This window comes from Nematolebias whitei, chromosome 17 (assembly GCF_014905685.2).
Source record: "Nematolebias whitei isolate Nwh7 chromosome 17, NemWhi1, whole genome shotgun sequence".
Taxonomy (NCBI): Eukaryota; Metazoa; Chordata; class Actinopteri; order Cyprinodontiformes; family Rivulidae; genus Nematolebias; species Nematolebias whitei.
Window position 1 is genome coordinate 11575466 of NC_056514.1, and position 13566 is coordinate 11589031.

Genomic DNA, 13566 nt, shown 5'->3' on the forward strand with positions numbered 1-13566 from the left:
CCTCTCTCAAACCATCGTTCCTCTCTGTCCAGGATGTGAACATCTTCATCCTTGAAAGAGTGACCGCTGGCCTGGAGATGAGTATAGACCGCAGAATCCTGGCCTGATTATGTTGATCTTCTGTGCTGGGCCATCCTTTTGGCCAGTGGCTGTTTGGTTTCCCCGATGTAAGACTGATCACAGCCCTCCTGACACTGAACAGCATACACAATATTACTCTGTTTGTGCCGGGGGACTGGATCTTTGGGATGAACCAGTCTTTGCCGTAATGTATTTTGGGGTTTAAAAGCTATTGGGACGTTATGTTTAGAAAATAAACGTCTCAGTTTCTCTGATACTCCCTCAACATAGGGAATGACCACTGGTCTGGGTCTGGGTTCCTCCTTTTCACCTGATGGCTGACTGGAGTCCTGTTTGGGTTTCTTCTCTGCTTTCAGGAAGGCCCAGTTAGGATATCCACATTGCTCTAGAGCCTGTTTTGTGTAGGATTTCTCCTTCTGCCTGGCTCCCGAGTTAGTGGGGATGCTGTCTGTTCTATGATACAGAGTCCTGATGACCCCTAACTTGTGCTCCAAAGGGTGATGGGAGTCAAACTGCAAATACTGGTCTGTGTGGGTGGGTTTGCGGTACACCTCGGTTTGCAAATGTCCTCTATCAGAGACTGAGACCTCACAGTCCAAGAAAGCCAACTTGCCATTTTTTACAGCTTCTTGTGTGAACTTGATGTATTTATCCACAGAGTTGATGTGGTCAGTAAAATGTTGGACTTCCTGAGATTTAATTTTAACCCAGGTGTCGTCAACATACCTGAACCAATGACTTGGTGTCCCTGAAAAGGACGTCAAGGCTCTCTTTTCTACCTCCTCCATGTACAGGTTGGCAACAATAGGAGAAACTGGAGACCCCATAGCACACCCATGTTTCTGCCTATAATATTGCTCCCCATATGTGAAGTAGGTTGATTTCAGGCACAGTTTCAAGAGTTGACACAGTTGTTCTGTGGAAAGAGTGGTCCTGCTGCTCAGAGTGGTGTCTGATTTTAATTTTAAACTGACCACCTCTACTGCATCATCAACAGGAATGCACGTAAAGAGTGATGTGACATCAAAATAAACCATTGTTTCATCAGTCTCCATGATGACATCCCTCACCTTATCCACAAAGTCCATGGTGTTCTGTATGTGGTGTTCTGAGCTGCCAACTAAAGGGATGAGTACAGAAGCCAGATATTTGGAAACATTATAAGTGACAGAGTTAATCATGCTAACAATTGGTCTTAAAGGTAAACCTTGTTTGTGGATTTTAGGTAAACCATACAGACTAGGTGTGGCCTCCCCTGGGTACAGTCTGTGGTACAGAAAACAGTCAATAGCCTTGTCCTGCTCCAAAATTTTCAGGCAATCTATCCATTTCTTCTTGTAACCACTTCCTGGATCTCTTTTCAGAGGTTCATAAGTGGTCACTAAGGAGTGTCATAACTTTCTCATGATAGTCTTTCTGGTTCAAAATCACTGTGCACCTTCCTTTGTCTGCTGGGAAAATGATGATGTTTTTGTCCTTGCTAAGAGTGGTGAGTGCGTCCCTCTCCTCTCTACTGATGTTGGAAGGTGGTGGTTTGGCATTGCTGAGGCAGGCTGAAACTTTGATTCTGAGCTGTTCTGCTTCAGCCTCTTTAATTTTGTTGTTGCGGATGGCTGACTCAGTAGCTGTGATCATCTCCACCAGAGGAATTCTACTTGGTGCAACCGCAAAGTTCAGTCCCCTGGCAAGAATCTCTGTCTCCGGCTGGGTGAGCTGTCTGTCAGATAAATTATTCACCCACTTTTCTGTCTCCCTGGCATGTAATTGACTACTGGAGTGTTGTCCTACACTGAATGTGTTGTTATTGGAATAGTGATGGTGTTGATGAGCTATTAGTACGTTGAACTTGTTTTGTTGTCGAGTCTTGGACTTGACATGCTATGCTAAGCGTGCCTGATCTGTACAGTCCACTTGCTGAAGTGTGGTCCGATCTAGGCATGATGTTAGTTTTTGTTTAATGCACTCTTCCTTGGCCTTCAAGGCCTCAATAGTAAAATTGGTCCATTTCACCCGCTCATTCAGCAGCTGGGTTTGTGCCTTCTGAAGGATCTTGCTTGCTCGGTGCCCGCTGAACGAACATTTTAGTTCCAGGCTCTTGGGAATGATGCCACTTTGTCAACATCTGAGGTTGAATCGCAAATGGTTCCTGTAGTCTGCCCTCTTCCTTGCTGTTTTCTCAAACTCTCTAACTAGTTTGAGGCAATCCTGGCCAAAGAGGTTCAAAATATCCTGATGCATGCTCAATGCTCAATGTTCAATTGTCCCCCTCTTACAATGCTGTGATCGCTAGTATCACTCAGCCCTCTGTGAATAGTTAACAGCCATCAGTGTGCTAATGATCCATTGTTAGGCTTATGGTCCTTCTTGAGCATGTGATCAGCTGGTTTTGGTTGTCAGCAGCAAAACTGGTTGATCCACTCTGAGAAGATGCTATTTAAGAGACTGAGCTGAATACAGCACCTCAGACTGAGGAAGTCTATCGGATGAGAGACGAAACGTTTCTACATTTTTTTTGTTGTTTTGCTTTGTTTTTTTGAATGTTTAGAGGACCAGATTTAACTTTTTTAGATTTTTCTACCTGGATTATTGAGCATGCATCAGGATAATCAGGTCTATTATTTTAGTAAAAAACAAGACATCACTTCCAGGTGGGGCGTAAACATTGAGTAAAGTATATGTCTCTCCATTTATATTTCCTCTGACTAATATATATCGGCCCTCTTCATCTTTGATTTCAAAACTATGTTCAAAAATCACTTTACTTGATATCAATATTGCCACCCCTCTTTTATGTTTTCCCTTGTATGAGGAGTAGTATGATTTAGTGTTTCCATATTTGGTTAGTTTTTGATGCTCTATGTCATTTATATGCGTTTCTTGTAGGTAAATTATGTCTATCTTTTCCCTCTTCACTTTTGTCAGTATTCGTGTTTGTTTAATTGGATTTATTATGCCATTAACATTAAAGGATGCCACTTTTAACCTTTCAGATAACATTTTCTTGAGTAATAAGTAGTTTTAATAACATTTTTGCTACTAAGCTCTCTGGGTAAGCTTAACATGTCACAAGAACGGTGAAGAACAAATACAGAACACATCTGAAAATGAGTCCTGGGGTTCCAATGTAAAGGTGGATTGTCCTTTACCTGACCTGGGTTGGGGTCAGAACTTGGAGGGAAGTCCTTAACAGATGGTAATAGAGGAAGGGCCCTCCATGACAACCTAGAATAAGTGTCCAAACCTTTTAAAGGTCCTGGTCCTCCTGATAACTGCTGAAATGTGAGGAAACAGAGAATATGTTTACACAAAGGTGTTTTCGTTGCTCTTTCATTCTGGGGGCTGTCTTTTGAAAGCCTGCAATCTGGATATAGCGCCAGCTTGTCCGGTGGGCTGCTCCCGCTGGACACTCCTTTCTCTCCCGGCGATGCGCCATGGTTCCCCCTCCAGCATCTTCATCAGGTCTTGACGCGATGGGATCACCTGGACTGCAAATCCTCGGTCATTCATGTCCTTTGTAGCTTCGTGGGCAGTTTGGAATAGGCGTGTTTCATCCTTGTAGAAGATGCGGAGCTTTGCTGGGTATGGAGTCTGGAAACGGGTCTTCTTCTCCCTCAGCACCCGTTTCGCTTCATTGTATTCTTTGCGGCAATTTAAAATTGTGGTAGGGTAGTCATAGTCGAAGTATATCCTCTGGTTGTTGACGTAGATTTCCTTCTTCTCCCATGCTTTTCTCAGTATTTCCTCCTTTGTACGGTACTGCAGGAATTGTACTACGATGGATCTTGGCTTTGCTGCTCCCGTTGGTTTCGGCGCTAGAGCTCTATGCGCCCTTTCTATGCTGAGTTCGTAGGAGTCAGGAAGGCTCAGTTTTTCTCGAAGGAGTTTTTCCACATGTTCAATCATCCATTTGCCTTGTTCTATGTTCTCTGGTACATTGAAAATCCGTATATTCTTTCTCCTTGCTCTTGCTTCTTGGTCAGCCAGCTTGTCTTCGTTTTGAATCAGTGTTTTTAGCATGTTTCTCACTGCTAGCTCGACCGTGTCTAGCTTCGCTTCCGCAGCCACGATGCGCTCTTCGGCTTCCTTAATTCGTTGGTTCGCTTTGTCAATGTCCTCTCTCAAAACATTTAGGTGTTGTTTGTTTTCTTGTCTAAATTCTTGTATTTCACGAAGGATAATTTCGAGATTAACTTTGGGTTTTTCGTTACCTTTTGATTTTCCGGGCCCGTCTTTAGTGTTAGCATAGCTATCCATGTGCTGTGGTTCGTCATCACCGTCAGACGTATCTGGAGCATTTTTCTTGCTTCTTTCTCTTGTTTCCATCCTGTCCTGCGCTTGCTGTCTTGCAATAAGGTCTGTGAGTAGTTAGAATAGGTTGCAGGAGTTTTATTAAAATCTTTAAGGAGGAGTGCTCTTCTTATGCTGCCATTCAGTTGAAACCGGAACCCAACTCAATGTTTTTGGTAACTACTGATCAGTCCTGCTCACCATCTTGGAGGACTTTTCTCCATTCTTCTGTACAGAACAGCCTCAACTCTGGATGTTGGTGGCTTACTCACATTAACTGCTGCTTCAGGTCCTTCCACAACATCTGGATTAGATTAAGGTCAGAAATTTGACTTGTCCATTCCAAAACATGAACTTTATTCTTCTTGAATATTCTTTGGTAGAACCACTTGTGTGTTTAGGGTCATTGTGTTGATGCATGACCCACCTTCTCTTAGATCCAGTTCATGGACAGATGTTCTAACATCTTCCTTTAGAATTCTCCTATATAATTCAGAATTCATTGTTCCATCAATGATGACAAGTCGTCCTGTTCCAGATGCAGCAAAAAAGGCCCAAACCATGATACTACCTCCACCATGTTTCACAGATGGGATCAGGTTCTTCTGCAGGAATGCAGTTTTCTTTCTCCAAACATAACTCTTTTCATTTAAACCAAAATGTTTATTTTGGTCTCATCCGTCCACAAAACATTCTTCCAACAGTCTTCTGTCCACGTGATCTTTATCAAACTGCAGACGAGCAGCCATGTTGTTTTTGGAGAGCAGTGCGTTTCTCCTTCAACCTGCCATGAACCATTGTTGGTCAGAGTTCTCCTGATGGTGGACTCATGAACATCAACATTAGTCAATGTGAGAGAGACCTTCAGTTGTTAGAAGTTACCCTGAGGTCCTCTGTGACCTCACAGACTATTCCACACCTGGGGAGTGATGTTTGTTGGTCCACCACTCCTGGGGAGGCTAACAATGGTCGTGAACTTCCTCGATTTGTTCACAATCTGTGTGACTGTGGATTGGTGGAGTCCAAACTCTTTACAGATGTTTTGTAACCTTCTCCAGCCTGATGAGCATCAACAACTCTTTTTCTGAGCTCCTCAGAAATCTCCTTTGTTCCTCCATGATCCACTTCCACCAACATGTTATGAAGAGCAGACTTTGATAGAACCTGTTCTTTAAATCAAACAGGGTGTCCACTCACACCTGATCATCATCCACTGATTGGAAACACCTGACTCTTTCACCTTCAGATTAACTGATAATCCTAGAGGTTCACATACTTTTACCATCACAAATACGTAATATTGAATTCCTCAATAAATAAATGATCAAGTTTAATATTTTGTCTCATTTGTTTAACTGGGTTCTCTTTATCTATTTTTAGAACTTGTGGAAATCTGATGATGTTTTAGGTCACATTGATGCAGAAATATAGAAAATTATAAAGAGTTCACAAACTTTCAAACACCACTGCAGCTGTAGTGGCCACCTTTAGTTGGGTTGATTACTTTTTGATAATTTCATTAAATTCCATCCAGTGCTTCATGAGATGTTTCAAAGAACAGAAAGTTTCAAGAGAATTTGAAGGAGCTTCATTCTATTAAATTATGTTTTGTTTCTGATGAATTGCCGTACCATGGGAACCCAAAACACCTTTCAAAGTATTCATCCACACGCTGCAGCTGAGCTGCTTGTTTTCCTTCGTACAGTATATTGTGCTGGTGCGCTCTTCTGTTTGTGTGGAGAATAGGTCTCACTGGCTTTCTGTAGCAGGAATCAATAAGCAGATGTGTACCTGTGGGCAGATGTAGATCCATCATGTTCTGCACGATGCTGGTTAGATGTGCCTAAATGATGCGGCGCCTCCACCAGACAGCGAGGCTCCACCAAGAAGCGTGTGGACAGGGAGAAGCGTTCAAACTCCGATGGTGAGATCAGATAGAATCCTGGTGGAGGACAATGGGACAGCAGTGAGCAGTGTAAGGAAAGTCAGAGCAGAGAACACACTGCAGCCTGTTTACCCTGGCCATGCTTAGTGAAGACACACGAGGCGATTCCGCTCACGTCCTCCCGCCGGATACATGGGTACTGAACCTGCATCTTCACATGTGGCAGCGACACCACGTGCACGTCACCCTGATTGGTCAGAAAGACCAGACCGCTCTCGCTGTAGTCTTCGTTACGGTTGCTGCCAAACCAGGCTACCCCCACCCTCCGAACCCTGGAGCCATCCACAGCCGTCAGCTTCAGCTTCATCTTGGAGCTCACCTTTGGCAGCGTGAACACCTGAACACAAAAATGAAAAAACGAAGGACATCCAGCGTAACAATAGTCAATCTTTCATGGAAGTTCACTTGCTGTGGCGACCACATCTGAAGAAAGGAGCAGCTGTAAAACAACACCGCCTTTAGCAAGTCTTGGAAGTCTGTGGTTATTCAAAGTTTTACTGAGAATTAGGTCCTCTGAGAAACTTCACACAGCCTCTTTGCTGTCAAGGCCACTCACTCATCAGATAAACCCGTGCTGTAGTTTACGTGATACGAGAGTATATGACATATAATCACAAACAATGCTTGGGAATTTCCGCATAACCAATTAAAAATGCCCATTGATACGTAACGTTCCCTTCATGCTGTGCAGTTGGTGGCAACTGGGCAAATGTCCAAGCAAAATAACTGGTTATCTCTCGCCTTATAATAAACTGTTATAATGATCTGTCAGCCTGAGAGCAGCGGTCTCTACAATCTGTCTGTATGCAGCATGATTTGAGTGCAGAGTGGAGGAAGGACCCCCCCACCTCCACCACCGGTCAAACAGACCTGTGTCACATGATTTGAGTAGCGACAACGAAAGTTTACGAAGAGGTAAAAGATTAAACCAATGAAGTCACAGATGAACTTTCATTCCAGTCAATCAGCTCCTTCTGGAGTTTTGGCGCTGACGTGCGAAGAAGCTAAGTAGCTACAAGCAACCTCCTTGGCTTCTATCTTGATGCATGCTCAATAATCCAGGTAGAAAAATCCAAAAAAGTTCAATCTGGTCCTCTGGACATTCAACAAAACAAAAGCAAAACAAAGCAAAAAAATATATAGAAACGTTTCGTCTCTCATCCAAGAGACTTCCTCAGTCTGAGGTGCTGTTTTCAGCTCAGTCTCTTAAATAGCACCTTCTTAGAGTGGATCAACCAGTTTGCTGCTGACAACCAAAACCAGCTGATCACATGCTCAAGAAGGACCATCAGCCTAACAATGGGTCATTAGCACACTGATGGCTGTTTACTACTCACAGAGGGCTGAGTGATACTAGCAATCACAGCATTGTAAGAGGGGGACAGTTGAACCCGGAGGCCTCCACCCCTGTTTAATGATGGACGATTTCTTTTCACAAAGATGGCCTCCTTTACTTCTCTCTCAAACCATCGTTCCTCTCTGTCCAGGATGTGAACATCTTCATCCTTGAAAGAGTGACCGCTGGCCTGGAGATGAGTGTAGACCGCAGAATCCTGGCCTGATGATGTTGATCTTCTGTGCTGGGCCATCCTTTTGGCCAGTGGCTGTTTAGTTTCCCCGATGTAAGACTGATCACAGCCCTCCTGACACAGAACAGCATACACAACATTACTCTGTTTGTGCCGGGGGACTGGATCTTTGGGATGAACCAGTCTTTGCCGTAATGTATTTTGGAGTTTAAAAGCCACTGGGACATTATGTTTAGAAAATAAACGTCTCAGTTTCTCTGATACCCCCTCATTCCGTATGTTGAGGGGGTATCATTGTTAGGCTGATGGTCCTTCTTGAGCATGTGATCAGCTGGTTTTGGTTGTCAGCATCAAACTGGTTGATCCACTCTAAGAAGGTGCTATTTAAGAGACTGAGCTGAAAACAGCACCTCAGACTGAGGAAGTCTCTTGGATGAGAGACAAAACATTTCTATTTTTTTTTTTGCTTTGTTTTGCTTTTGTTTTTTTGAATGTCCAGAGGACCAGATTGAACTTCTTTGGATCCTTGGCTTCTAGTTTTTCTAAGCTTTATACTGCATATTTTATCACATACCAAGGAATAATATTTGGCGTTGTGGATTTATCAAAGAAGTTTACGGTCGTACGACGTCAAAGGCGGTAAGTAAACTAATCCTACGACTTGTAGCTGTTTTGATCATGCCAAGTGTTAGCAAACAGTAGTGCTAGATGTCTGGATGGGACTAAACTGATTTTGTACAAAGTGTTTAATAGTTCAAGTTGTGTTTATTTGTCACATGCAGGTTAACACAGGGTTAACAGTACAATGAAATGCTCAGGATGAGAAGAACTGATTTGACTCGCTAAAAAAAAACAACCAAAGAACAAAAAATAAGGAAATGCAATAAGGGTACAAAAATAAAGTACCAAAAAGTGAAAAAGTAATTATAATACTTACAAGGTCCTAAAGAAGAAATAGTAAACAACATTGTAGAATTTTAACGGTGCAAGCAGGATGAATTTGTATGAATAAGTATTTCAAGGTAGTAATATAATCTAATGCACATGATATGTCTTGTAGATAACATAACATTTCCAAGCACAGTACAAAAATGTAGATAGAGCACACCATTGTTTCGAAACACAGTATAACCATTGCAAAAATGTAGACTACACCAATGAGATAAAGGATGTTGTTTGGAGATCTTACCACAGAGATTAGATTAGGACTGGTTATAACCTGCCCACTAGCTGCTAGTAATCTGAGGAAAACACATTTTCATGGCAAAGTGGAACAAATGGATCCTGTGATTATAAAAATAAATCCAAAGAGGTCAAAAGCAAATCTAAAAGTTTTTATTTTACGTTACATGAATAAATCACTATAAAACAAATTGTTCTGTTTAACTGAAATACTTTTTGTTGCAACTTGTCAATATTAATTACATCATACAAGGTGGAGTCAGGTCCTCTGGATGGATTCTTCTTGTTGAAACGTTTCATCTTTTATCCAACAGACTTCCTCAGTCTGAGGAACTGCAACTAACTGACACAAGCAGCATCTTCTCATAGTGGATCAACCAGTTTGATGATAATATCCAGAACTAGCTGTTCACATGATAAAGGAGGTAGGGGCGGCTGTGGCTGAGTGGTTAGAGCAGTCGTCCTAAAATGCGAGAGTTGGGGGTTCGAATCCACCAGCAGTCACATGTCGAAGTGTCCCTGGGCAAGACACTGAACCCCTCGTTGCCTCTGATGTGTGTCCCATCGGTGAATGAATGTGATAAAGCACTGATTAGTCTCATTAGAAGGATTTGTTCAATTAGCTTTGTAGAGATCTAGTAGAGTGTTGTATGAATGGGTAAATGAGGACACAGATTGTAGTGTAAAGCGCTTTGAGTATCTTGAAATAAGATAGAAAGGCGCTATATAAGTACAGTCCATTTGTAGATCTTCTTGGGTTGATCCACCATGAGAAGGTGCTTATAAGTCAGTTTATTGCAGCTCCTCAGACTGAAGAAGTGTTTTGGATAAAAGATGAAACATTTCAACAAAAGCAATCCATCCAGAGGACCTGACTCAACCTTGTTAGATTTATCTACCTGGATTATTGCGCATGCATTCATTACAGTTTTGTTTTGTTGCCATGTATTTATTATTATTATTTCAGATAATTCATGTAAAATTGTAATAAACATATGACACATTTAGGTGACAAACATTACAAAATAAATTATAGAACTCAGAACCCCCCCCCCCCTTTTTTTGGGGGGGGGTGTACACAAAAACATTTAAATGGACCCTAACATATTGAAAGTGAACTATGCACCCTCAAAGGTTTGAGGAGCAGTAAAGTCAGACGACTCGAGGGCAGACAAGACTTTTACAAAGTAAAGGTTACCGTGGTGCTTCAAAAGATCTCAGCTGGCAGGACACCAGTGATGAACAAGGTTAATGCTGAGATGCTGAAGGCTCTGGAAGTTGTGGGCTGTTATGGTGGACAAGGACAGCACCTGCGGAGTGATGGTGGTTTGAGGGCTAACATTTATCAGCCTTTCTGGGAAAGTGTAGTGAACTAAGCCTCAGGTCAAAATCTGGCCTTGAGGGCCTTCCTGGAACAAGAACTGTATTTCATTGATTTGAGTCCAGAAACACAAGATTAAGTTCATCCAGAGACTTTCTAAGTGTCCTGCACTGATCAATTGAAAGAACACTCTCTTTTTCTATTATCATTACTATTTTACAAATGTTTTGATAATCAAAGTGTGTTTAGTTCAAACCATTTTTAAATGTTGAAGTGAACTAATCATTTTTAAATCCGCTGTGAAACAGTATTAGTGATTTTTATCCTCATTCAAAGTAGAAATCAGGTTAATGATGCATTGTCTGATTTTCTGTCTGAAATGAGCAAGTTGTGTAAGTTGGTCAAAGGTCAAGTTTCGGTCAACTGCAAGTTTACTTAAAAAGAAATGTCATGTTTAACTTTTTCAGGCAGATATGAGAGAGTTGACTCCACGAAGTCTGGAATCTTCATAGCAATCTTCTGTCTGTTCTTAAACAATTGAATCTTTTTTCCTTGACTTTTAATAACCTCTTACATCACAAAAACACACCTCTGTTGGTCCACCGACCAATCAGAAAGGTCTCAAATGAACCGGAAGTGACCTCTTTTAAAAGGTGCAACACTTCCTAGTTCACGGTAGTTCTGAAACTCAGAAGTTCTGAGAAGTTCTCGGCAGTTCTGGGAAGAACGCTGAGGAGAACGCTGAGAGAATGCTGTGAGTTGGTTCCGAGAGCAGCAGAGTTCAGAATGCTCAGGACATCTGCGACTAAGCTGAACAAGAGAAGTTCAGAGGAACTATGAAGTCTGTTCTGGATGATCTCACGACTCCGAACGGTTCCCTACTATCCTTACGGAGACGCTGGATAGCGTTTGAAGGCAACTCTACACCGAAGTTGGAATTATCTCTGCCAAGGTAAAGAGTCGATCTTCAACCGCAAAGTGTACCGTTGGTTAAGCTGGGCCCAGAAGGAGCGTGTTGTTCTGGTTATAACAGACAAATTCCCTCACCCATCTCTCTCAAGATAAACTTCATTTTCCATCTTTAAACTCTTCTTTTTGCTAGAAATCATTCCAGATATTTTCAGAAATGTCTGTTGTGAAGCAAGGTTTTCAACCATCGCCGTATGGTCTTCTAATTGTAAACTGATTAATTAACCTGTTGTTATTTTCAATTTTGCCAAATTAATGTAAATGTGTGATGTTAAATTTTGATTCTGAAAATAAATGACCATGTTCATTTTGATGGGTCAAAGAAAATTAACGTCTCACGTTACATTTTTTTTATTAGATTCAATACACGATATTATTCAGTCCAGAAAAATGAATGAATCCGTTTAATTTATGAATATATCACAGAATATGTTCATCTACATTCTGGTGGCCCGTACGTTTGTTTAACATACTGGTGGCCCGTGACAGGTTCATAAATGGACTGTTATTCGTGTAACAATTGATTTATCATGTTGGCATGAAATGAAAAGTGCAGATTTCTGCTGTGTGAAACGCAGCGTTTTTGCAGCTGCAGTGCAGAGAAAATACAGCAAGGTTCTTGCAGCTAGTGATGTTTTTGAAAGCTTAAATTAACGTCAATGTGTCTTTTTGAAAGCTGAATTTGTACATCTGTTGTGTAACAAGAAGCTGGGTTTGTGTTAAAACGCTTTATTCTGTTTAAACTGTGGTCCAGACGTGGTTCTGGTCCGGCTCGGTTCTGATTCGGTTCGAACGAGTCGTGTTTGAAGAAAGAGACGTTTTTAAGAACGGAGCGCCGTCTCCGTGAAGCTTTGAGAGTTGATTCGTTACATTTTTAACAGAAAATGGTACATTTTGACAGTTTAAAAGACGAAAAGTTGACCGGAATGTTTATGCTAAATGCTAAGACGCTAGCTGGAAAAACGATACGTGATTGGTTGAGAACGGCCGTGTGGAACGCTCTGATACGCTGAGAAATGAGTGACGTGTCTGCGTCACTTCCTCTGATGTCAGGTTGTAAAGCTCGATTGAACCGAAGCCTTTTCTGTGCTTAAAATCACTAAATGCCGTGCCACATGTCCCCAAAACTCATGTTTCATGCAAAGAAGTCGTGCTTGTTGAAACAATGCCACGTTTTAGCTTGAAATCCGTTCAGAAATGTTGATTTGACCGAGTTTTAGCCGAAGCTAATTTTAAGCTAAAAAGCTAACGACAGGATGTCAACAGAACGTCCACAGGAAGTTGTCATAGGCTCCTGCTGGTATAGAGCTAACACCACCACCTGCTGTTGGAAACTTGAAATCACAGTTTCACTTCGTTTTTAGGTTATTTTGGTGAAATTGGACGTGCTTATTTCTGTCAGACGCATTTTTGAGTTAATAAACGTTCTTCAAGCTGAATTATTACTGTTATCTTGCATTTAAAAAGTGATGAAGGTATTTATGCCAGAAGGGCATTTACCAAAACATTTTTCATTCACTGGTAATTCCTCTGATGGAGGGGCAAAATGAAAAATTAGAACCTTTTTAAAAGATACAGTCCAGATATTCACAGAGTTGATAAAGTTTACTCATTTGCTGAAAAGATAATACACGTTTAATTGCTAGAACACTAAATAAGCGTAAATATATCAGAAAAAGGAAACTTTTCTGATTTGTTTTTACCACCTAAAACAACACATCTTCATATTTAATTTTAAATAGAAGATAATGGCAGGAGAAGAGGAGTATAACAGTTTTCCTGAAGGGGAGACTGATTATTCCTCATCATCATTTTTCTTTCTTTTTTCACCACCTGGTTCAATGAGTAACTGTTAAAATAGCGAATTTCTGGAAGTGAACGGTTTAAAAAGCGTTTTTAAACTGATGTTGCTGTGAGACTTTTAGAAAAATTGCAGGTTTATAAAAGTTCAGTGCTTTAGAGTAAAAAACAATGAGAAGCTTGGTAATCTAGTATCTGTTAAAAAATAAGCACATTAAAAAGTAACACTGCTGTTACGACCGGCTCAGACCGAACATATTTAAGGGACACAGGACACCAAAAGAAGGTTTAAAAATAAAACTTTATTAACCTAAGTTTTATAATTCACTCCGGGCAGCAGGCAAAGTCTTCGTGGGCTCCTCCCTCCTGGACTGGAGAGCACCTTCTTCAGGACCCGTGTCACCAAAAAAAAAATAAAGTAAAAGTAATAAAACGAAAGGTGGACCAGGTGA

At 41.3% G+C, this 13566-nt stretch overlaps 1 protein-coding gene across 1 annotated transcript in view; it reads right to left on the bottom strand.

Moving 5' to 3' along the window:
• The window catches only part of LOC119424121 (LLGL scribble cell polarity complex component 2), a gene marked incomplete at its 5' end in the record, with an annotated part of 37346 nt that overhangs the window by 15426 nt on the left and 8354 nt on the right, over positions 1–13566 (bottom strand). The window contains 2 exon segments of the mRNA XM_037691589.1: positions 6160–6310; positions 6386–6650. Coding sequence (XP_037547517.1) covers positions 6160–6310; positions 6386–6650 — 416 coding nt within the window.